Genomic DNA, 23,506 nt, shown 5'->3' with positions numbered 1-23,506 from the left:
GTACGAATCCATGATTTCGTCACCGCCCTGTCACTTGATACCGTATCTTTTTAATATTCTAATCGCCGATTCTTCATTCATTCTCTCATTAGGTACCACAAAGTGGGGTCCCATGCCCTTTGTTTTTGTGGGTCCCACTTCATATCTATTCTAAGGGTAGGGTACCCCTAAACAACACACACTCCCCTCCTCCTTTCTATTTTCCTTTTCCTGCTGCCATCCCAACTTACAAACAAACCCTTCCTTCCATTATCCCTTCTACCTACAAAACAAGGACAATCCCATTAAATTACTATTACTATCAAAATAGTAAAATTTTTACTCTAAATGATAGAAATTAATCCTTTTAATTTATATGATTTCCAATAATTACAGATTAAAAATTTTAACCGTTCGAAACCTACTATTGTTTTTCAATTTTCTTCCATCAAAATATAATGAAATAGATAGCATAATGATAAAAATAATTGCATATATAACACAAAAAATATCATCCATAGTTTAAGAAATGTTCTATCGATTTTTACTATCACTAATAGCTACTACATGTGTTGTTATTAGTCATAGATTTTACTTTTTAGTTTGAGAAGTGTGCTACAGTCGCTATTGGTGTAGATTTCAATTAGAAAAGCTTACAAGTCTTTGCAAATATTTTAAAATTACGCTATATTCTCAAATTATTTTTATGACTGTGTTATTGGGTTTTTATCATTTATAGAATTACGTATATTCGAAGATATAATTAAAATTTTCGTATAAGTTTGAGTGTACAATAGGTGGGATTGAAACTTGCAATTGTTTTTTCTTAAGTTGGCTGTAACGAAAACAAAGTCATTAATCTGATCTTCCTTGGTTTGGGTGTCAGATGGGCCTGCTTTATGAAGCCTACTATTGATAAAAAGCCCTTAACTATAATCAAGATAATTGGGCTCTAGGCCCAATTCTGCTGAGTCAACGAAAGTGTAATGGACCAAGCCCATGACAGTTAGGCTCTACCATCAACCCCTAAAACCCAATGGGTCACGAACAAAATATTTGAAATTACAAGATTTTGAACATATTATAATTTCATTTTATCTATTTACTTTATTTTTAATTTTTTATTTTATTTTATAAGTCACAGTCTTGAACAAATTATAATTACAATTGAAACAAGATGTCTATCAATCAAAATTTGACATGGACATTAAAATGATGAAATATAATATTATCTAAATCTTCTCTCTTGAAGCATTTCAAAGTCAACGAAAGCAGCCCACAAACTTTATTTTCTTTTTCTTCTTTAGTTTAAAATAATGAGAATTTGATTGGGATTAAATATACATAATAATTAATAACGTGAGGTTTCTAAAAGGCAGCTTTGAGGCCAAGAATCTGAAGATAAGGTTCATATTATTTCCAAAACGGTGCGTTTTCTTGGGGGGTTTGTATTGAATTTGTTTCTTCTTTTTTTATTTTGTGGTTCACAAAATCCAAAACATCTCAGCCATTACCCTTTCTTTATGGCTTTCAACTTCAATACATCTTTTTCCTAAACTCAAAACTATAAAGTATATTCTGCCCAATCCATAGCCTAATATTCAAACAAACTCTTTTGAAATTAAAAATAAAAAATAAAAATAATCCAAACCCTAAGTTATTGAGACAGTCTGGTGGTTGTTTGATAAAGATTAGTTAAATGAGGTCTACATTTATTTGATATTCACATTTTTCTTTCTTTCTTTTTTCCTTTAAATAAATATGTAAAAATATGTGGTATATACACAAGCTTAAGTATGTATATATATTATACTTTTATTTTCAAAAGATTTATTGTTCTTATCACTTTGTCTATCCATGTTATATATATCATATGTACGACCACTCATCCCCAACAAAAAAGAAAGAAAAGTTATATTCCTATTGGTGATATTAGGTAGCTATAAGGGTTCTTCGTTTTTATTTTACTTCATCCCTATAGAAAGTTGTACTATCAATATAAAAGTCGAACGTTCGATTGTCCAATCTTATAAATCGTAGAAAATAAATAAGTAAATATTAGTTTTTTTTTGTTTACCTATATACTTTTTTGTCAAACCTACAACTCTTATATAAAGAGACAATTAATACCTAAACCTTTGAGCACATATTTCTTAATTATAGGTTAAGAAAATACTTAAAAATAATTTTAAAGTGAAAATCTTAATCAAACCACGTGGTAAAAGTTTGGCATGTTTAATAAATTAATTCAAGTTCGTCAATATATTTGCATATCTCTCTTTTCGATGAATATGTATAGTTAGTTTATTTAAACATTCAAAGACGATGAGTGACCTCCTAACAATAACATTAGAGTTATATTGAGATTGGTCATTCATAATTGTATAACAAAATAGTATTTGTAAAATCGTAAACAAATATTAATTTAATCTAAGAATGTGTTAGATTAATTCAAATTGGGAACATGATTGTTGTTGAAGGTAAGTGATGTATGAGTGACATTTTGATAGTAACCTAAAACCTTATAATGAATATATTTTTCAATTTTTTTTTAAAAGAGTTATAAGGACTAAATTTATTTTGTGTTTAAATTATATATACAAGTCAAGTGATATAGGTTTGAAGGGGTAAAAATAAATAAATTATTATATTGGTATATTATATGGTGTGAAAGGATAATATTAAATTCAAAAATTTGAAAGATTCCCAAGAAAATGACACATTTAAATAGTGGAAAATTAGATGAATATATAGACAAAAGAAAATTGGTTTGCTCTCCAACCTTAATGGGCTCCTTGTTGGAAAGCAGACAACCAATGCATGAGGAGAAAGGACACTTAATAATAATAATAATAATAATCATAATCATAATAAATTTCTTGTTATTTTAAATTATATATCAGTTTTTGTTATTTATGTTTGTGTGGATCCAATTATTATTATTTTTTTTTCTCTCTTTCTAATTTCTATGTTTGCTAGAAGAGCTAAGTTTTTTTTTTTTTTTTTCCTTTTAATTTATAGTTTTTAAATTTTCAACATTGGTACTCAATTAACATTTTGGGTTAAATTACAAAACTTGCATGATGGTTTGAAAATAATTGAACTTTGTATTTATCGACTTAGTCTTTTTTTTTTTTTAACAATTTTACTTTTGGTTCTCTCTCTTTTAATTTATGTTTCTTTAGAACATATAATAAAACTGAAATCCTTATCTAATAGATTGATAATTAATGTGTAAGATTTGTTTCTTTAATGTATGGATTGGCCGAAAGCCAATATAATTAATGAAAATTAATTATCTTCAAATGTAATATTTCAAGTATATTCCTTTTTTTAAAAAAATTAATTAATATATAATAATTTTAAACTGATAGTAGGATTAGTTGGGTAATTAAACAATACTAATGATTAAGTTTAGATTACACAATTAATTAATTAACTAATTAAACAATAGTAATTATGTTACTCAAGTTTTGTCCTAAATCCCTAACAAGTAATAGTAATATTTAGCTAAAAATAATCAATCAAATTCAAAAAATGAATATAACTCAAAATTTGGAATATAAATTGTTCTTCCAAACTCCAATGTTATCATAATTATTATAATTAATTTATAAACAATGAAAATGGCATTTTGACTTATTATATCCTTAAGAAATTAATTTCAGCTTAATGATGATTACTTATGATCAAGACTAATTGGCTATTGGTTTGGTATGGTGTTATCTTTTTGGAAGCAGTGCTTTAGTTGAGATTAGAAAGTCTTTGTTTTAATTAAACAACAAATTTAATAATACTAGTGAATAAAAAGGTGAAATTGACATGTTTAATTAATACTATTTATTATTTTATAAAATTTCCCTTTAATTTAAACAAACCAAAACATTAATACCTTTTTTAAAATATAATTAAACGAGTAATTTTCATAAAACATATAATATATTCTTATCATTTTTCAAACCGGCATTTAGGTCACACACTATTATATGAAAAAGTAAAAATATTGAATTAAACCAAATAAATAATAGAAATAATTTCACTATTTTCGATATAAATAAGCATATTATTTTAAAAGTTCCTCCTAAACTAACTTTTTTTTTTTAATTTAAAAAATTAAACTTAACAAAAACATGTCCTTTTAAGCAAATGAAAAAAAAAAATACATATATAAACTTTGGTTCTCTTAAGAGTTGAAAACTTTTGTGGAAAAAAAGAAAGTTGATGCAAAGCATCAATTACTCGACCTAGATAGAGATATTGGGTTCATAGAGGTTGAATTTTAGGTAATCTAAAAGACATTATGTGTCATCAAATGAAAGAGGATTTTTCATCATAACAAGAAAACTTTCATAAATATCAAATCTATGTATAGTATATAATTTATAGTCCATAGGGAAAAGGGCAATGAAGCTAATATTTGTAGTTATTCCTATTAGTAAATATTTCTAGAGGTAGCCACCATCAAAACTCTTTGGTCCAAATTAGAATTCTTTTCTTTTTTTTTTTTCTAGTGGAAAGAAATTAAAGATGCATTTTTGCTATTGATCACTATAAATAATTAGATGCATGCATTGGCTTTTTCTAAATTGTTATCTCTACCTATGGAAATGTTCATTCAATTTACCCATAATAATGATATCTTGGTTTAAGTACATTCTTTTTGCATTATTTCTTAACCTTCAAAATACTCTATGATTGATGAGAGAGAAATGATTTTTTATGTTAATGTTAGAGATTATTATCAATCACATCACTATAATAAATTGTTTTTCAATTGTTGCATGAACTAGTAATTGTATGAATTTAAACTCTCCGTCAATTTTTATCTCATTTTTTTTAAAAAAAAATCTAATGTAAAACTTATAATTGTTTCGATTAAATTCTTATATAGTCTTAGTTATGTATATTTTTTTAAAATTTGTCATTCCCTAATTGTCTATTTTGTAAAACTAACATTTGAAAACGTATACAAACGTTTGAAAATGACTTTGGAAATATATCAATCAAAATTCAAAAGTCGAGGTTATTGATTTAAATTTTCAATTTTCATAAGCATAGAAATTTGCATCATTCTCCATATTGCACTTCTCCAATATCGCGTCAAACTTATAGTTTAAGTCAAATAATACTTCTAAATTTTGTTTATAAGTCAATTAATTTAGATCATTCACGATGATTATCTTTTGCTTCATTAATCCTCGAATGCATAGGTTGTTTCAAATATTGATTTGACAAAATGCATGAATTTTTTTACCACTTGTCTAAATTGATTTATGTACACAAATTTAATGGTTTAATTAATACAATTATAAGTTTCTACTCAATGTTTTATCAAATGGAACACAAACAAAATGTTAGGTTTAAATTGTTACAATTGATATTTTTCAAGTAATTATTGGCTTTATAACCATCCCCTATACAATTATTCACGATGTCTCATTGAGAAGATGATTGAATGTATCTATTGACTTTATAAGTAAGTGTTAAATAACTCAACTTCAATTTCTCAATGTTAACTATTAAAGTTTACACATTAATAAAAATTAAGAATCTTTTCTATAAACAAATTTATTTTTAAAACAATATAGAATAATAGCAAATAATAATATGAAATTGGTAGAGATTAATTAACCCTTAATTACAAATGAAAATAGTAAAAGAAAAATCACAATTGTATTGCATCCGTTGATGTATCTTTCAAACAAGTCAACCAAACTCACCAACTTGAAAGATGAGCAATAATTAAATCCAAAATTATGCAATGATATCTTTTTATGTACATTAAATTATTAGCATAAACTACACAAATTATATAATGTTTATTATATATAATATAATGTCATGGTCATAGCCAGCCTAAATGGTTCACATAATTGAGAGAAAGAGTTGGAAAATTGTTCTTTAATAAGACCCAGCAGAGCAATTCCATCACCTTTCTCCCTTTTTCAATTCTTTTAATTAATAACAGAAATAATTAATTAATTAATTTATTTATTTATTTATATACCAATCTTTCATCTATAAATATAATATTTCTATGCCACCATATGTTACTTTTTCCTACTACTTTATTTTTCTTGTTGTTTTCCTTTGCTTGTGTGGTTGTTTTGTACAACAAAACTTTCTTCTCAAATTTTGACTTGGCCCAAGAGAAATAAATTAAACAAAAAAAAAAAAAAAAAAAAAGAGATCCTCTTAAAGAATCTATGTACCTTTCATTGGGGGTTTAGATGTGATTTTTTTTTTTTTTGTTCTCATTTTAATTATTTAACTACAAATATATAATTGATATAAAATAACCATATTATAATATATATGATTGACTTGAAAAAAAAAGTTAATTTTTATTGTTGTTTATGTATTAAATTAATTAATTATATTTTCTTCCCCATTATCATTAAATTTTACATTAGAAGAGAATCATATGGAGCGAGCAAAATATAAATATAGTAGCGCATGCCCTAAGATCATCATATATGAATGTAAATTAATATTGTGCACGCAAAATAATGTATATATATCTAATTTAGGAACAAAGTAGCCTATTATATATATATATATATAAAGTGTTGTATCCTAAAGAAATATTTTACTATAAGTTTATTGATTTTATATTATTTCTCAAAATGTAATAGCGACTAGAGTATTGGCAAATGTCACTATCACCACCACACAATTTGAAAATATCTTCCCAATTAATCAAGCTAGGAAAGAAGAAAGTCTGAAGTAAAAATTGTAGCTAATCACTAAGAAAAAAAAAAAGAAGCAACAAAGCAGTTTGGCAACAATAAAATTAAATAAATATTTAATGATTACATGATTATAAGTTAATTTCATGTATATATATATATATATATATATATATATATATATTTAAAAACTTTCTTTTTTTCTCGAAATTTTTTTGTGAATAGTAAAAAAGAAAAAAAATTATTTACAAAATATTGAAAAAAAAACTCAATAAACTATAAAAAATAAATTTATTTTGCTATATTTTGTAAATTATTAATATTTTTTTAAATGTCTCTTTTCTTTATTCTCAACGGAGTCGATCCTCGTCCCTCACCCTACCGTTCATAAAACAAATTTAATTTGGGAGAGTGGAATATTTTCAAATAATCATATTTTCAGAAAATAGTTATAAAATAAATTTGGTAAACTATTTTAAATATTAATTTTTTTAAAAATATTTAAAAGTATAGTACTATATCATAATTTATTTATGACATACTAATTAAGCTAGACTATAATATTTTGTATATATTTTAGTTCATATTACTATATTTAAAAATGCTAAAAAATATAATAATAATAATAATAATGTTGTAGTAAATTTTAATTTTTTTTTATGAGAAAAAAAGTAGAGAGGGAGTATGTTTGATATAAAATGAAATGATATTAAATTTGTAAGGTTAATTATATGAATTAAATTAGAAATATTAATTGAATTAATGAAAATAAAAAATGTAATTTGTGAGTGTTATATGAAATAATCATATTTAAGAAAAAGGTAGATGTGGGTTTGGTCTGTGATACACAACAACACTATACAATTGACTACTCCTCCTTTTCCGTTTGGGTTTTGTTTTTATATATTAAACCTCCCCCCAATCATTCATAACTCTCAAGCGTGTTTTGTATGCTTTCTTTCCTACCCTTTAAAAAACCTCTTTCTTTTTTTAATTTCTTCCTTAAAACCCCTCAATTATTACTCTCTTTTCATAACACACCCTCCTCTCCTAATCCTTTCTTTATTATTTTATTAACCCTCATCCCACTTGTTTATTAACCCATTCATTTTACTCTCATTCAACACTTCCAATCACTGGTGAAATTATTGTTTTCTTTTTATATATCTACAAAACATTGACCTAGGGTAGTATTATTATGTGTGACAGCTAAATGTCACAATCTTTATGTATATGTTATATTAGTTAGTTGTTGTATAGGTTCATGAGAAAGTAATTGTGTCATAACTTATATCACGATATATCGCTTTCATTTCAATTTTCACGTGGGTGTTGTTTAGTTATTTAATTTAAGGTATGAATGATTGCTCCACGATTGACACATTTTGCTAAGTTTGTTATAGATGCTAAAGTGAAGTTCGGTTAACAATAATTAACGTGACATTGAATGTTGATTGTTATTGTAGTAATAAAAGAGAAGGTATTTTGGATGAGAAAAATGGTAAAAGGAGAGTTAATTAAAATAGAAATTAGGATGGGGATTTGTTAGGGTTTGAATAAAATCTTTATGCATGGCGTGTGGAAGAAGAAACTATGACCCCAACTAATTATATATTTGTGTAATGCTAAATGATATCATTTGTGCATTACATTTGTCGTCTCTCTAAAGTGTTAAATTATTGGGGTGTTTGTTTCTTCTCAAATGAGGGCCCAATTTCTTTCTAATCTTTCTTCTCTATTATATTTATTTATTCATTTATAAAGATATAGACATTTCATTTCCTAATTACTTAATCTCCATTTAATTTGTTTCCTTTTCTTTTTCCAATCAATAATTGGTGTGTGAGAAATTTTGCAATTCGGACGTGGGATTTCTACCTCCATTCGAATTCAAAATGTACGAACGAATTTTGTTTATGGGATCGGTTTGTATTGATATTTTGAGCTACAAATTAAAGAGAAAAAAAAAACCATTTTTTTAAAGTAAAAAGTTTACCAATTTCAAATTTTAGTTTCAATTTGATTTCCTTTTTAAGTTATCATATGCTTTGAAAGTGACATTTAAAAATTTATTGATATGTAGATATTTGAGAACTGAAAGAACCATTTAGAAATTATTTTCAACCCTAACTAAAAATAAAATTGAAATTGACTAAATTCAAAAGGATAATTATTTGAAAATTAAACTCATACCCATTACATTCATCTATTTATTATTTTCTAATTTATATTTTAGGAATGTTTTCAAAATTAAAATCAATATTTGAAGAGAAAAAAAGAATTCAGTTTGAAACTTAAATGAATTTAGAATCGAAGAAGCAACCGAAACTAACAAAAATAGGTATAATGAATAACCATAAAAGAGAGGAACAAAGTTAGTACGAAGAAAAGAGAATTGAAGCCATAAACATAGTACACAACAAACAAATTAAAGATACAAAAAAAGGAGGGAAATTGGGGGGAAAAAGGTGTGTGTGTGTGTGTGTGTATGCAACCACCATTGCCCACCAACTGTTCGAGGAAATGTCTAAACGGAACCAAAGAGCTCCAAAAAAACCCTATTTTTGGAAGAAGAGAGAGTGCTGGCAATATGAGCTGTTGTGTGTTATTTTTGTTCACACTTTTCATTTACTTTTAAAGATTGTAGCATGTGATGAATCCAGAAGCCTCCACAAGAATAGATCAACTCCTCCCTCACACCCACCCACCCTCCACCTAATCACCCTCTCTCTCTCTCTCTCTCTCTCTTTCTTTATTTTTTTTTCCATAAATTTGTTCGCACTTCAAAAACAACATAATTTGTCAAGTTTTTAATCTTCTCGTTTGCTTTTCATTGAATTCAACTTTGTTGGAAAATAAACATGTCGAGCTTATTGTTGAATCTCTGCAGCCTCGAGGGTCACACACTCATTCTGACGCCAAGCAAGCAAGTATTTGGAAGGGTTGTGTAAACATAGCCTTGTATAGATATTCTCAATGCTAGTTAAGTATCATACGGTCGACCAACTTCAACGATATCTCTAGATTTAAAAAAACGAGTTGATTTGAGCGTTCAAGATCTATACATATGACTTTTTCGTATCAACATATCTACATACCCTAAACTTGAATAAATATTCCACCGTTTATTTTGTGATGTGAATAGATTTTCTTAATGAGACTTCTTGATTGAAGCAAGGTTAAAATTAAAAATAAAAAATAAAAAACAAATGACAAAACTATGTTTTACTACAAAATTGATTGAAGTATAAACTAATACAATATAGACAATATAGACAAGGAAGAGTTTTCCTTCGAGAACTCTGGGGAGGTTTATTCCGTAGCCAATCTTATTGAATTGACTAGTTTTTTATTGTTATTATTGTTATTGTTATTATTGGTAAAATTTGACCTTTTACAAAAATAATAAGTTGAGTTTGAAAAGAATTTGAATGATTGCTAACATTTATAAGATATAAATGAATTGTGATATCGTAACATTAATTTAGAAGTTAGTATACCTTTTAAGATCTTTAAAAAGATGAATAGTAAATAAATTTTTTATTTTAAAAAATATATAATCTAATTGTCTTGCAAAATGAAGAAACTAAACACGGATGCATCAAAGTTAGTAAGAAATCAAGATTGACAAGTAGAGAATAATATGGAGAGTTTTTGTCAAACCTTTAGCTAGTAATTTAGATGATTTATATAGAATTCCTATTATATAACTAATGCCTATTAAGCTCGATCATAATGTCACATCACTAATAATCCACGAAACCTTTGGGTTGTATCACTTGGAATAGTTATAGTTCCACCACCTAAAATGACCACCATTACTTTATTTGTCTGGCTAATGCTTTTATGGATTATCCGTTTATGATTTTGTTGCCACCACCAACCATAAGAGACTTTCTCAAAGGTTCGTTTCCGCATATGCCCCCTTTGAACTTAACTCTCGATCTAGGCTACTTCATAGGTATTCTAAGTTTACTCTAAGCTCTTTCGAGGGTAGTTTGAGTTATCCTTTTGCTTCCTCATAATTCATCTAAATTGCATCTAGGCTCTCTCATAAGTCCACTAAACTATACTTCTATATCCATATATTATCTCTCGAGAATCTCAAATCCGACTTACCTATACTAGACTATTTTTTTCTTTAACAAGGCGGGAAATCGAACGTATAATCATTTGATTATTATTGAAATCCTTTCAATTACAAAAATGGGAGGTTTTATTCATAAATAATTGGTTATATATAGTAATTGTTAATATAGATTGAGATGTGTACGACTCAATCTCTATATGATTAATTGAGTTGAACACGTCAACAAAAGTTGAATTGGTTTTACAGCATTCCATGATTCCCCTCATCCCCATAACGTAACCAACTTTCTTTGCCTAATTTTGTTTTACTTAATTTGATTATCAACAAAATCCCTTCCTCTTATAATATTCAACTTAAAACCTACTTTTAGTTCCGTGGCTTACAAACAACAAATAATTCAACAACTATCTTCTCTTCTTCCATTTTTATTTTTACTTCACGACTTACATATTTGTACGTAGTCATTGATTTAGTTTAGGCTCGAGACTCGAGCATCCTCCCAAATTTATGCTCTTCATTAAAAAACTATCTTTTGGCCTCTTCCAAACCTTAGTTCAAATTCCACGTTTCAGTAAAATTGTTGGGTTAGCCACTATTTATACATTTTCATATTATTGTCCATTTTAATGAGTTTTTTTTTTTTTTTAATTATTATTGTGTTGAAAAGTTTAGACCACAAAATAAAAAGGACACACAATTATTGTTGTCAATTTTAGATGAAATGTAGTAGTACTTACAAAGTTGATATTTGATATAGATGGCCATGTATTTGTCATTGCAAATTATTTAGACATATGTTATTCTATTCTTATGTTTTCTTTATAGAGATTTCTTTTAACTGTATAAAACTCATTCAAGACTCGTCAATTTTTCAATCAATTTTTTTCCTAGTGTGTTGGAACTACAAAATCCAACAAGTATATAAACTTTATCGGTATGAAACTTTTTTTTTCTTTTTGGTGATTTTGAAAAAGAAATTATAAGAATTTATGTTCAAAGTAAACAATATTATATTAGTACAGAAATATGTCTCAAGGATCACTAGACTCCATAGTCTATATAGATGCAACACTTGGGAGAAAATTAATGGCGTGGTGTGGTGTGCTGTATTTTTTCTTATAGTTATATTTGTATTTTTTTTTTTTTTTTTGTTTCTATCTCTATACTAAAAAAAACTTATTCTAATATCATTTTAAATAGAAAATTATTAAAAATATTTTCAAATATACTAAAATGTCACGGTTTATTTATGATAGATGATCATTGCCTATTGATATCTATCACTAACGGACAGTAACACTTTGTTGTATTTATAAATATTTTTAGTTTATTTCCTTACATCTAAAAACAACTCGTCTTTTAATTATGTTTGATACATTTCCAAATCATATGATTATAATGTTCGAAATATCTCATATCAACCCAAATTTTGCTTCTAACCTTTCCAACCTGACCGACATAGCACAGTCAAGTATTAAACACAATTATATTATTAGGTAAATCAAAACATTAATTACTAACTTAGTTTACATAGTGATTAATATATACTTTTTTTTTTGGTTGAAGTTGATGAACTTTTAAGATCACACAGCCTAGAAAAATCCCAAACAAACCTTATGATTGATATGAAAATGAAGGAAAAAGAATGATTGGTCCACGTAGAGTCATAAAATAGGATGAAAATGCAAGACCCAGATTTGATAATTGGAGCATACAGCTGGAGGCTGGAAAGGACCATAAAGGACAAATATGAGTCCAGAAAGTACAAGGAACCGGACTCCTTTGTTATTGTTACGTTATGCCTTTCTATTCAATCTTTCTTTCCCCAATTCCCACCACTTTCTTTTGATCATCTCTTAATTAAACGTGATTAGCATTAGACTTCAAGGATTAAAAATTAATTCTTTTTTTTTTCTTTGTTCAATTCAACAATGAACAAACCATGCCAATCTCTTTGCCTATATAAACCCCTTTAACCTTCCCTTTCTCTTCCCCCACTCGCTCCATTCTTCATTGTTTCTTAAGAAGAACAACAACCTTTCTTTCTTTGCCCTCTCTCTGTAATACCCTTCTTCTCTCGTTCTCTCATTGTCCTTTTTTTGCTCTTGCTCTTTCGTTCCCAGTTGGTAAGTCCAGTCTTTTTCTCATGGGGTTCCCTGATTTTGCCTTCTTTCCTCCATTCTCTTCCTTGTTTGATCTCTGATTTCGATTTCCTTTCTGGGTTTTGTTGGGCTTTGTGTTCTTGCATTTCTTGAAGCTTTTAATGGTATCTGAAATGGGTTTGGATTGAACTTTTAATTTGATTGTCTGATTATACTGAGTAACATAACATGGGTGTGGTTTTCTTTGTTGGAATTCCTTATGGAATATTGAACTTATGAATGAGATTGGTGTGGACTGAACTTTTTAACAGACTATTTTCTACTGCATTCTTGAATGAACCATTAAAACATTGAAATTTTGAAGAAAGAGTATGTTGTTCAAGCATACTGAGATCAGTTCTGATGTTTCTTTATAGGATTTCTAAATAAAAATGGAATACGAGAACCGGTTCAGGCAGGCTCAGAGACCAAAATATGATTGTCTTCTTTTTGGTAAGAACTTTGTCTTAGAACAATCAGATTCTTTTCTCATATGATTTTTTATTTTGTTTTTCTTCTATTTCTTTCATTTGGAAAACCATTGGTTCGTTTCTAATGTGTCTGAAACTGTAGATTTAGATGACACTCTGTATCCCTTGAGTTCTGGCATTGCAGCTTCATGTCTTCAGAATATCAAAGGTAAGGTTATAAATATGAAATAAAGCCTGAAATTTCCATTGTGTTGCGATCATCAGTTTCTTGATGTTGTTTGTTAATGCCCTTTTTGTAGATTACATGGTTGAAAAACTGGGGATAGAGCAGAGTAAAATCCCTGACCTGTGCAATTTACTGTACAAGAACTATGGAACAACCATGGCAGGTCTCCGGGTAGAGCTTCTTGAACTAATTACTTGTATTAAGAATGCTTAGAAGAAGTGTAGAACAATAATAACTAATGGGTTTTTTTTTCTAATAGGCAATTGGCTACAATTTTGATTATGATGAGTACCACAAATTTGTCCATGGAAGACTTCCTTATGATAATCTAAAGCCTGATCCTGTTCTAAGGAATCTTCTGTTGAACCTGCCTTATAGGAAAGTTGTAAGTATTATTTGTTTGTATTTGTGTTTTCTTTTTCAGGTTCTGTAGAAAACTCAAGGTTCATTTTGCTGATTGTTTTTTCTCTTTTTGTGTGTGTATAGATCTTTACAAATGCTGACAAGATCCATGCAGTTAAAGTTCTTAAAAAACTTGGATTAGAAGACTGTTTTCAAGGCATTATCTGCTTTGAAACCCTGAATCCAACCAACAAGAACTTTGTTGATGAAATGAATCCAATCCCATCTGACTCGGAAATTTTTGACATCATTGGCCACTTTCTTCATCCCAATCCTGGGACGGAATTACCAAAAACTCCCATCATTTGCAAACCATCAGAGGCTGCCATTGAAAGAGCTCTCAAAATTGCAGGCCTCAACCCTCAGAGAACTGTAAGAGAAAGAGAACCATCTTATTCTTCACTTATAGCTCAATTTACAGTCCCCATTCCCTCTCAACCTCATTTTTGGTCTTAACTTGTTCCTTTTGCTGTTTTCAGCTGTTCTTTGAAGATAGTGTTCGAAACATACAAGCTGGGAAACGTGTTGGGCTCGACACCGTCTTGGTAAGACATTTTGAAACCATGTAGATGAGAAAACAAAGGGCCGTTCCTGCTGAATATTTGAGATATTGTTGGCTAATTTGTTTGTCTTTTTTGTTCTTTGGCACTATAGATTGGCACTTCACAGAGAGTTAAAGGAGCAGATTATGCCTTGGAAAGCATCCACAATCTAAGGGAAGGAATACCTGAGCTTTGGAATGTTGAAATCAAATCAGAAATGGGTTATGCTGGCAAAGTTGGAGTTGAAACTTCAGTGACAGCTTAGAACTATAACATCCTTGTTAGGTTCTTCAAATCCTTCACCAAAGAAATAATGAAAAGAAAAAAAACACAAGAAAAGGGGAAATCTTTCACCTCCAGTTTCACTGGGCAGATGTTGTAAATAAGCATTTTGATTATGAGAGTAAAGTTCATAAGTGTAATCTTCTGTCTTTCTGTAATCACTTACTTAACAAAATCATTGAAAAAAATTACTAAAAAAATGTTGTCATCTATATTAGATGAATAAAACACCAAGAGTTTCATACTCTCCACTAATTTTCTATCCATTCAAATTCATTGCTACCATGTTTTTGCATGGCTGTAGTTCACATGTATCATGTTATGACAACTCGATCCATTCCCTTTACACCTAAATCACTTAAAAGGTGTAAAGAGAAATAATCACGTAACATTTAATATCGTGAAATGCATTATAACTCAATATAATTGATAAAACAGATTCATTTAGTGCTTTGGGTGATATATCATACTCTTATTTAGGTTCAATGTAACTCTATCAAAATTTAGTTATATGTATGATAAAAAAATTGCCAAAAGATACACTATTTTCAAATAATTGCATGTATTACAATCATAACTTTAATCAACGGTAAAGGTTAAATGTCAAAATAAGAATTAAAAGGTCCATTATTGATTGTACAAAGGACATGAATGAATACAATTAAAGAGAGGAAGTGACAAGACGTGAAAAGTTTTATAAGATGAATATGAATATAGATATTGATTAAAGTTCAAAGAAGTGAGTTCTATAAATGATGTACAAGGAAAAAGCATATTATTAAGAATGTTAGTCCAAAATGGCAAAAATAAAAGAGAATCAGTTCCCAATTGCATTAGAGAAAGAAACAAAGTTCAAACATTTGGGCCTTTTATAGTAAACATTACAAAATGGCTCAACACTCATATTTTTACATTTGGCTAATCATGGCTATTTAAAAATGATGGTGAGACTTATAAAATATAATTGTATATTATTTGATGTGGTTTAAATTGAATGGTGGAAACATATTTGGACCATCCTTATTTGGCCACATTGCCCACATATGGGCTGACCTTAAACATCAACCTACTTCTTTTTTTATACAGAGATTTGGCAAATACAATCCATCTTTCATTGAGATTGAAGCTTTTCAATTAGTAAATTGCAATCGTGATGGTTTTATAATTCATGTATGTTGGGGGCAAAATTGAGATTGTTCCTTCTTCAAGATTCCAACGAGACGTGTATTCAAATATCTTATCTCTTTTTACTAATAATGCATATCTTATGTTATCTGTATGTTTCGAATATATTTTCGAATGTTTAATTTAAAAATTAATCCATTTAGAAAAAAAAAAAAAAAAAACAAAGTGTTTGTCAACCCATCAAAATACACTTGAATAGTCGTATCTTTTCTTGTTGATGAGTGGATTACATATTGGTGATAAGCATATTACATGTCTAAATCTGTTTAAAATGTATAATTTACTCACATATCAATTTTTTTTATCAAATATCTTACGGGAGTACGAGAGTTTTTTTTTTCATAAAACTCTCATAAATAAGGAGTTCGTTGAAGTTTTGAAGAAGAAAAATAAGACTCGGGTTGAAATTTTTCAACAATTAGATAAGATTGGATAAATTAAACTTCTAGTGCCGTTTGAAAATTTTCATTGACTATTTTTACAAACAGACCTTGAAGATTGTATACTAAAAATTGCATCAAATCAATATGATTTCTCAAAATAAGTTTTCTAAATCATTTTCGATCTTTTTACGAGTAAGAAAAAGAAGACAAATAAATGACATCTAATAATTTTCAAAATCTATATTTGCACTAAATTAAAATGATGATGAGTGTAAGAATGATAAGTATATAACTTTGAAGTTATAAAAAAATTCACCTTTAGAAATTTAGGCAGTTCGATAACACATTTCGTTTTCCATTTTTAATTAAACTTATTACTTCTTAACTTTTTGCATGTTTGCATATTTTTCGATTAGAAGAGTTGAATTGTCGACCAAATTTCAAAAACAAAGTTTTTAATAATTATTTACTCTTAGTTTTTAAATTTTCACTCAGTTTTAAAACAATGGTAAAAACTAGATAATCAACCAAAAATATTAGAGGCGGAAGAGATGTTTTTAGTTTTAATTTTAGAAAAGTAAAAGTTAAAAAATAAAATTATTACTAAAGGTAGATTCAAAGAAATTGACAATTGGTCAATGAAAGATAAAGACAATGGAATCAGCCTCTCGTCATTGAAAGACTAATTAAGAGTCCTTCTCCACTCCTTTTGGGAAAGTACATCTCATTATTCAAGAAATTGCATGCCCTTCGGATCCATGTTCCCCCCTAAACTTGGCTAAAGACAGAAAGTCCTCACAACAGAAACATTGGGTTTTAGTTCACAGAAAACAGAGCCCTCGTAGGTTGAGGAGAATGATAATAATTCAGCTCACTTTCTATTCTATGATAATAATATAATATCTTTACTGTACACTTCAAGTTGAAATCTCATTCTAGAAATCCACTTTTTTTTTTTTTTTAGTTTTCTCATGTTAAAATTGAGTAAGAAACAACAAGGTTTGAGGATGGTTTCTGTAGTTCTATCAGAAAATGGATCTATATTGAGATTCAAGTACAACATTGAGACTACAAAATTCTGGATACTAAAAGTAGAGAGGTTCAAAACTTTTTGTGAACACTCTCAAGTTAAAACGGAGGAAGGCAAAAAAAATTCAGTTATGTATTCCTACCCGTATGGGTAGAACGAACGAATGGAACTGATGGCTCTTGTCAATTCTCTAACTGAACCTCAAAAAAGACAATTGCTAAAATAAGATTTATCTACCTGGAATGGGAAGACGTCTTCGGTCTAACAAATTACATGGAGCATTGGAGCTTATGAGTTTCAAATTTCAAACGCCAGCTCCATAGTTAAAACTGTTGAAAAAATTGAGAGAATAATTAGTTGCGGATAGAGATGGGTTATCAAAAACCAAGATAAAAACAGAGATACTTGCATAGTAGTTACCTCTTGGTCCTCAAGCAATCTCTTTCAGTTTGAATAGCTAAGGGCCAAAAGACACTTGATCTGTGATCGGCGCAAAATACAAATCCCACATCATGTTTACTCTACAGAAGGTTTCCATGTAGAGATGGCATATATAATTCGACCTTTCCAACCCTGAAGTAACCATCTGCTATCTTCATCAATCAGAAAATCCCTGTGGTAACTAGACCGTACCTTTTCAACTGCTCTCTCAAAAATCTCAGGAGCAATAGGCAGTTGCATAAATCCAGCCCTCATGATCCGAAATTGCCACTGCTTGTATGTTTCCGGTCTTTCCACTCTCTCCCATCCCTCACATGCTATAACATTTAAAGCTTCCCTGCCAAAGATCTCTCTCTCCAACAGCATTCTCTCATAATCCTCGCGAGGTACAACGGTTTCAAGCATATCAAAAATAGCAGAAAAGTGAAACAAAGCCTCTCGAAATCGAGTAACAAAGAACGGAGCATTATATGCCCCATTGACAATGCCACTGATGAATAAGTTAGGACTAATTTTGTGTACCAATTTAAGAACAGTATTTCTAGCACTATCTGCAGAAACACTCTCATCAAGTAAATTTTTTGCTCGATACAAACAGTTAACAACTAGGAACTCATCTTGATCGATATTGAGATCTTCGACAGTAACAGTTTCCCATTTTTTTGCTATAGCATTATACTCGAATGGCACATTGAAACTCTCTGCATAAGCCGCCAAACGGCGACCTGTCTCCTCAACTCTCTCTGCAGGGCGAAACCCAGGCTGGGGAAATTCTATTCCAGTAATTCGAAGCTTTGGAGGTCCACCTTTTCTCCATGACAATCTCTGGATTAAAGTAGGCCACTGGAAACCGTAAAGGATACCAAAATCTATGACATGAAGCCTAGTTGCACTCTCTGCAGCAACCATTATAGTCCTGTTTGAAGTAAAATTAGAGATCTTTCTAAATGGGCATGCAGCAAGGTACAAGTGGTAAGCTTTCAGTACATCAGCAGCAGATGTCCTTTTATTAATTAGACCTTTGTAAATCTGGCTACCAGTACCTGCCAACCGTGCCTCCAGACCATCAGCAAAACAACTAGCTAACCTCTGACTTCCATCACCAAAAGGAGAAGCATGTTGTCTGACCTGCTTTAGAAGCTCACTGGCATTCCTATGGTCATCAGCTGCAACAGCTTGAGCACAGCTAATTAGAAGAGTTCTCAAATCCACAACCTCTTTCTTCGCACTCTGCTTCTTCCGACGACCCCTACCACCATTAGACACTTTTAGCTGCCCACTCTGCAGCATACTTTTGATTTTAGCATTATGTAATTCCTGTCGAAATGAAACTAACCGCTCATGTCCCTCTCCGGCACTACAAAGCAACACAATATCAAACATCTTGGATCGCAAAGGCGACTCTGCAAATACGGCTGCTTGCTTGCTGCTTCTCTCCTCTTCCAAATCTCCATTCTCATCATGAGGATTCTTTCTACCACGTGATTCAAGTGACAAAACATTCCTCTGATCCTTTCTAGCTGCCTTCAAATATATTTGGCTCGTACCCTCATCAGGACCCTGAGTTGCTGACCCGTTTACCTCAAAATCAAGACACAATTTATTTCCCCCAGGTAAAAATTTGCTAGCCTCTTCAAAGCCTTTTTGAAACTGCCAAATTGATTGGCTTCTGTTATTAGGCTCAGGAACTTGAATTGTATTATTAGAGAAGTCCACCCACCCATCACCCCCACTAATTATACTATTTGAGGAACTATTAGATGACGGAGATATGGTATCACCTAAAGCGCTTCTGATTTGAAATACATCACTCAGAGTTTGAGGGTCATCATCGCCATGATTAGAAGTACTGCCGTAATTACTCAGGTAATTATTACTATCTCCACAAAGTTCTTCGTTCAAGCTATCAGTGTATTGATTGGCCAGAGATGTATTTACCTCAGGGGAAGGAGGATACTTTTTTCCGAGGACCTCATAGAATGATTTCTCAGCAGCTTGAAGATCCAAAGAATCTTGAAGCATGCAAGTCTTGTCCTCCATATCTTCTTCCATGAGAATTTGATTTATGAATGTCAAAACAGCATCAGAAAAATCGCAATCTTCCAGATAATCTTCCTCATGACTTGCATCATTAGAAGATGAGGTTCTAATGCTGGAACTTGAGGCTATGTTGCTCGGTGATGGATTAGGGAGAAGGCAATCAAATTCTTGAAAGTTATGACTAAAAATGGTATTCTGAAATCTAGGCCTCCCATGGGTGCCCTCTTCTGCTTGAATCCCAAAAGGACGATTATCTATGTACCGACCCGACTTTCTAAGTTCTCTATCTGGGGTCATGACGATATTGCTAGTCATGTGGCACCGTAAACAAACAACTTAATCATAAGCCCTATACGTTCTTTTGTGTCTTTACCTACAAAATTTTAGAAAAAAAGTGATGGGGCATTAAAAATAACGAGTAACCTTACAATTGGGGTTGCAATCTTATGCAAATATGAACTAAATAACTTTAAACTAGTGAGATCTAAAGTTTTGTCTTCTTGGCTTTCACTATGTTTCCATTTTCCAGGATATGTGTCAATTTCATGCGTGGATACCGCAAAAATTCCAAGCACGTTAATTTCACTTAGAGCTACTGAACTTGCATCCATAATTCCATGCAACATATATATGCATGAAATCCAACATAAATTCACATAACAAAAAGCTAAACGCACACCTGACCATGAATATCGTTCTTAAACTTGTAAATCACAATAAAAAGGTAGTCTCAATTTACATATACATCATACGTAACATTCTATTTGGCCTACCAAAATCATCACTAAATAGTTTTCCGCTGACACTACGGCATTTTAGTAGCAACTCACCTCAACTCAACAAAGTTAAGTTTTTTCTTGGGTTACGGGAACCTTGGCCCAAACTAAAACAATTCTGAAAGTAAATTAGTGACCTGAAGAGATCAATACAAAAGCTCAAAACATGGAGCCTAGCTTCACACAAACGATATCGCCTTGAAGATAGCCTTACGCCTTAATATATTTAATCTAAACTCAGCCAAGAAAATTCCAGAATTAGGACCTAAATTAAAACTCATGCAAACTTGAAAAGGCTAAAGGAACGGTTATTACCAACGAAAACTCACCCAACTCAATCTGAATCCTTGCTTGATTGACTACGAAACGACTTGATTTCACTGTTCCAAGCTTGCTGGATCGTAAACGAATACAAGATCTTTTTGGATAGTGGGTCACGAGACCGAACTGTTTGGAGACCCAAAAATCACAGGTTCACATGCCGGGACGAGTATGTGAGCGTCAGAGCAGTCTTGCTGTCGCCTGATCGGGATGTGAGAGCTGCAGATGGAATCGTGGAGGTATGATGCTTCGTGCGGCGACCGGAGGTACGACGGCGCAGTACAGAGCTGTAGCCACAATTCGAGAGAGAGAGAGAGAGCAGTTCGCTCGTGTTACGAACGGAGACGGCGGTGCAGGGGGGAGCGGCAGCCGGAGTGGAGGGTGGAGCGAGAGAAAGAGAGAGAGGGAAATGGGATCGAGAGAGAGAGAGAGAGAGAGAGAGATGCCGAGACCTGAGAGTGATCAGGAAGAGAGATCGTGAGAGGGAAGTGACGGCTGGGGGTTTTTCATGAAAAAAAGAAATTATAATAATTCTTTTCTTTAAAGCCAAATCCTAGTAGACTAAGTCCACCAAACCAAAACTCAGCCTTTTTTAAGTACAAAACTCTACTAGGCAAACTTTACAACACCACCATAAATCAACCACTTTATAACTCCACCATAAAAGTTTCTCTTCTTTTTTTGGTAAGATGAAAATGGTTAGAAGTTAAATTGAAATAACATCCAATTCTGAAAGGATGGTGAATACGTTTCATTCATAGAACCAACTTTTTTGTTTTAAGTTTTGATCTATTACAAAGTTACAATAAATTTATCCAAGATTTCAATTTATGAGAATATGAAAATAGTTGTAGAAATATGTCCTTTGATTGCCATCCAACAAGTCATGAAAATCAAATCATAACATCCTAAAATCTAGCTTCTTGACTTGAATAACTAATCTTGTTAAACGAGTGAACGGTAAAACATCTTTAAAAAAAACTATAACAATACTTTCATAAAGCAAAAACATGACTTAGAAGAGCCAATAATGAGTGAGAAATTCAATTTGACTTAAAAAGAAAGTACTTCTTGTCTCATGTAAATAAAGCAATGGCGTCCGGTCCGTCTGAACCTGAGAAAGATGCTAAAACAAAAGGTCGTCGATTTTGAAGACCAATCACGACCGTTGATTTCCGATCGCACCGGCTCAGCCAGTTGTTTCATTGAAAGTTTTACCGATAATCCCCGTTTTTTCACAATAAACATACGAAACTATTCGCTTTTTCTAATTTCCTCCAACCACATAGTGAAACGTGTCCATTTCTAAAACCCCCCCTATCCTCATTGATCACATGGGTTTACTAAAATGCCCCCAACTTAAAAGTTTGTGTGAACATGTACTAAACCACTAGTCCACACGTGTTGGCACGTGGAACAAATCGGACGTGTACGGCGGAGGGAATATTATGATTATTTTCTTTTCTTTTCTTTTTTTAAGAAAAAAAGGGAGAAAAAAGGTTTAGTAATAATTTGGAGTTGGGCCCTCAAAAGCAAAAAGGACCTATGGGATGAAGAGAAAGATGGAGAAGTCTTTAGTAAAGTGCAAGTTCATCGTAGGTTTGACTTGGTTGAACTTTCCCGCAATTACGGGTTTGGTGCGAACCGAAGTCGGTTGCTTTGGGTCGCTTTTTTCCACTACCGCTGAGTGACTCGGCTCCACTCAAAAACGTTCGGTTCGATGCATTGCTCGCATTAAATAAGATAAGTCATAAGGTGGTGTCTTCTGTACTTCTTTATTTATTTTTAACATCAAATTGTAAAAGCTACATTTTAAAAGTATGGTGGTAGTGTATGTTGTTCCTATGATAAAACAATTATAAACTTCATCACATTCAATGATACTACTTGATGTCAAAATGGATACAAATTAACCGAGAACAATGACAAATTTATTTAAAAGAAAAATAACATGATTATGACCAATATTTTGTTACGTACATGCTCTAATGCTTAAGACGTATGAAGTGAGAAGTTAGTCAAGTAGGAGTTAGAGTGGAAAGATGGCGTTGCTCTTTTTTAAAGTTATTGGTGTGTTTGTAAACAAAAAATTTTGTTGAATGTTACTCTATGATTCAATAAAGATAAAAAAAATATAAATAATGAGACTTGAACTCCACTTTAGAGGATACCAAAAAATAGTTTTACTATTAGACTAGTTATTTGTATTTTGATTTATATATATATTATATAAATAACGTAAAGTCGAGGGGTTCAAATCTTTACACTTGTACTAATTTTGTCTGTATTTATAAAAAAGTTTGACATGTACCTATTTTCATTTGATTGATGAGATATATGTTGGATCATGCTTAAACATGTTGGGGTCGGTTTTATTTTATTGTGTCAGCCGTTGAATTTTAATTGTTACAAGCCAAATTTATTTATAAAACTATTGCATCTATTTTTTTATTGGGATTACTATGTTAGTCCGGATATAGTAACAAATGAATATGTAAATAATCTTCCATAGCCTTCGTATATTGGTTTTTAGTCTTTGGAGACTAAT

At 30.7% G+C, this 23,506-nt stretch overlaps 2 protein-coding genes across 6 annotated transcripts; one reads left to right on the top strand and one right to left on the bottom strand.

Moving 5' to 3' along the window:
• The first annotated feature begins 12,540 nt into the window (after positions 1–12,540).
• On the top strand, positions 12,541–15,037 carry LOC103486381 (suppressor of disruption of TFIIS-like). The gene is made up of 8 exons (XM_008444314.3): positions 12,541–12,884; positions 13,277–13,352; positions 13,473–13,538; positions 13,630–13,727; positions 13,816–13,941; positions 14,043–14,330; positions 14,438–14,503; positions 14,613–15,037. The coding sequence occupies exons 2-8, from the start codon at positions 13,292–13,294 to the stop codon at positions 14,763–14,765; spliced, it is 858 nt and encodes a 285-aa protein (XP_008442536.1). The 5' UTR covers positions 12,541–12,884; positions 13,277–13,291; the 3' UTR covers positions 14,766–15,037.
• A 2,333-nt stretch (positions 15,038–17,370) lies between these two features.
• LOC103486382 (scarecrow-like protein 9) lies at positions 17,371–21,511 on the bottom strand. 5 transcript variants are annotated; one of them, XM_051084220.1, is made up of 4 exons: positions 20,953–21,476; positions 20,692–20,868; positions 17,801–20,234; positions 17,371–17,709 (listed from the first exon to the last, which is right to left on the bottom strand). In XM_051084220.1, exon 3 carries the CDS (start codon positions 20,174–20,176, stop codon positions 17,897–17,899), a length of 2,280 nt encoding a protein of 759 aa, XP_050940177.1. In that variant the 5' UTR covers positions 20,177–20,234; positions 20,692–20,868; positions 20,953–21,476; the 3' UTR covers positions 17,371–17,709; positions 17,801–17,896. The 5 variants fall into 5 exon arrangements, with proteins under 5 accessions (XP_050940177.1, XP_050940176.1, XP_050940178.1 ...); XM_051084219.1 differs by having other exon boundaries at positions 20,967–21,476; XM_051084221.1 differs by having other exon boundaries at positions 20,775–20,868; positions 20,967–21,476.
• Between the last annotated feature and the right edge of the window lie 1,995 nt (positions 21,512–23,506).

The sequence above is a fragment of the Cucumis melo genome, chromosome 4 (assembly GCF_025177605.1).
Source record: "Cucumis melo cultivar AY chromosome 4, USDA_Cmelo_AY_1.0, whole genome shotgun sequence".
Lineage (NCBI taxonomy): Eukaryota > Viridiplantae > Streptophyta > Magnoliopsida > Cucurbitales > Cucurbitaceae > Cucumis > Cucumis melo.
This window is presented reverse-complemented; position numbering and strand designations above follow the sequence as displayed.

What these genes read in the sequence shown, in the direction of transcription:
- LOC103486381 (XM_008444314.3), top strand. Translation starts at nt 13,292, where the DNA reads ATGGAATACGAGAACCGGTTCAGGCAGGCTCAGAGACCAAAATATGAT. An exon ending in ATGTCTTCAGAATATCAAAG is followed by an intron (nt 13,539 to 13,629) that starts GTAAGGTTATAA and finishes CCCTTTTTGTAG; the next exon opens with ATTACATGGTTGAAAAACTG. An exon ending in GCCTCAACCCTCAGAGAACT is followed by an intron (nt 14,331 to 14,437) that starts GTAAGAGAAAGA and finishes TGCTGTTTTCAG; the next exon opens with CTGTTCTTTGAAGATAGTGT.
- LOC103486382 (XM_008444315.3), bottom strand. Translation starts at nt 20,176, where the DNA reads ATGACTAGCAATATCGTCATGACCCCAGATAGAGAACTTAGAAAGTCG.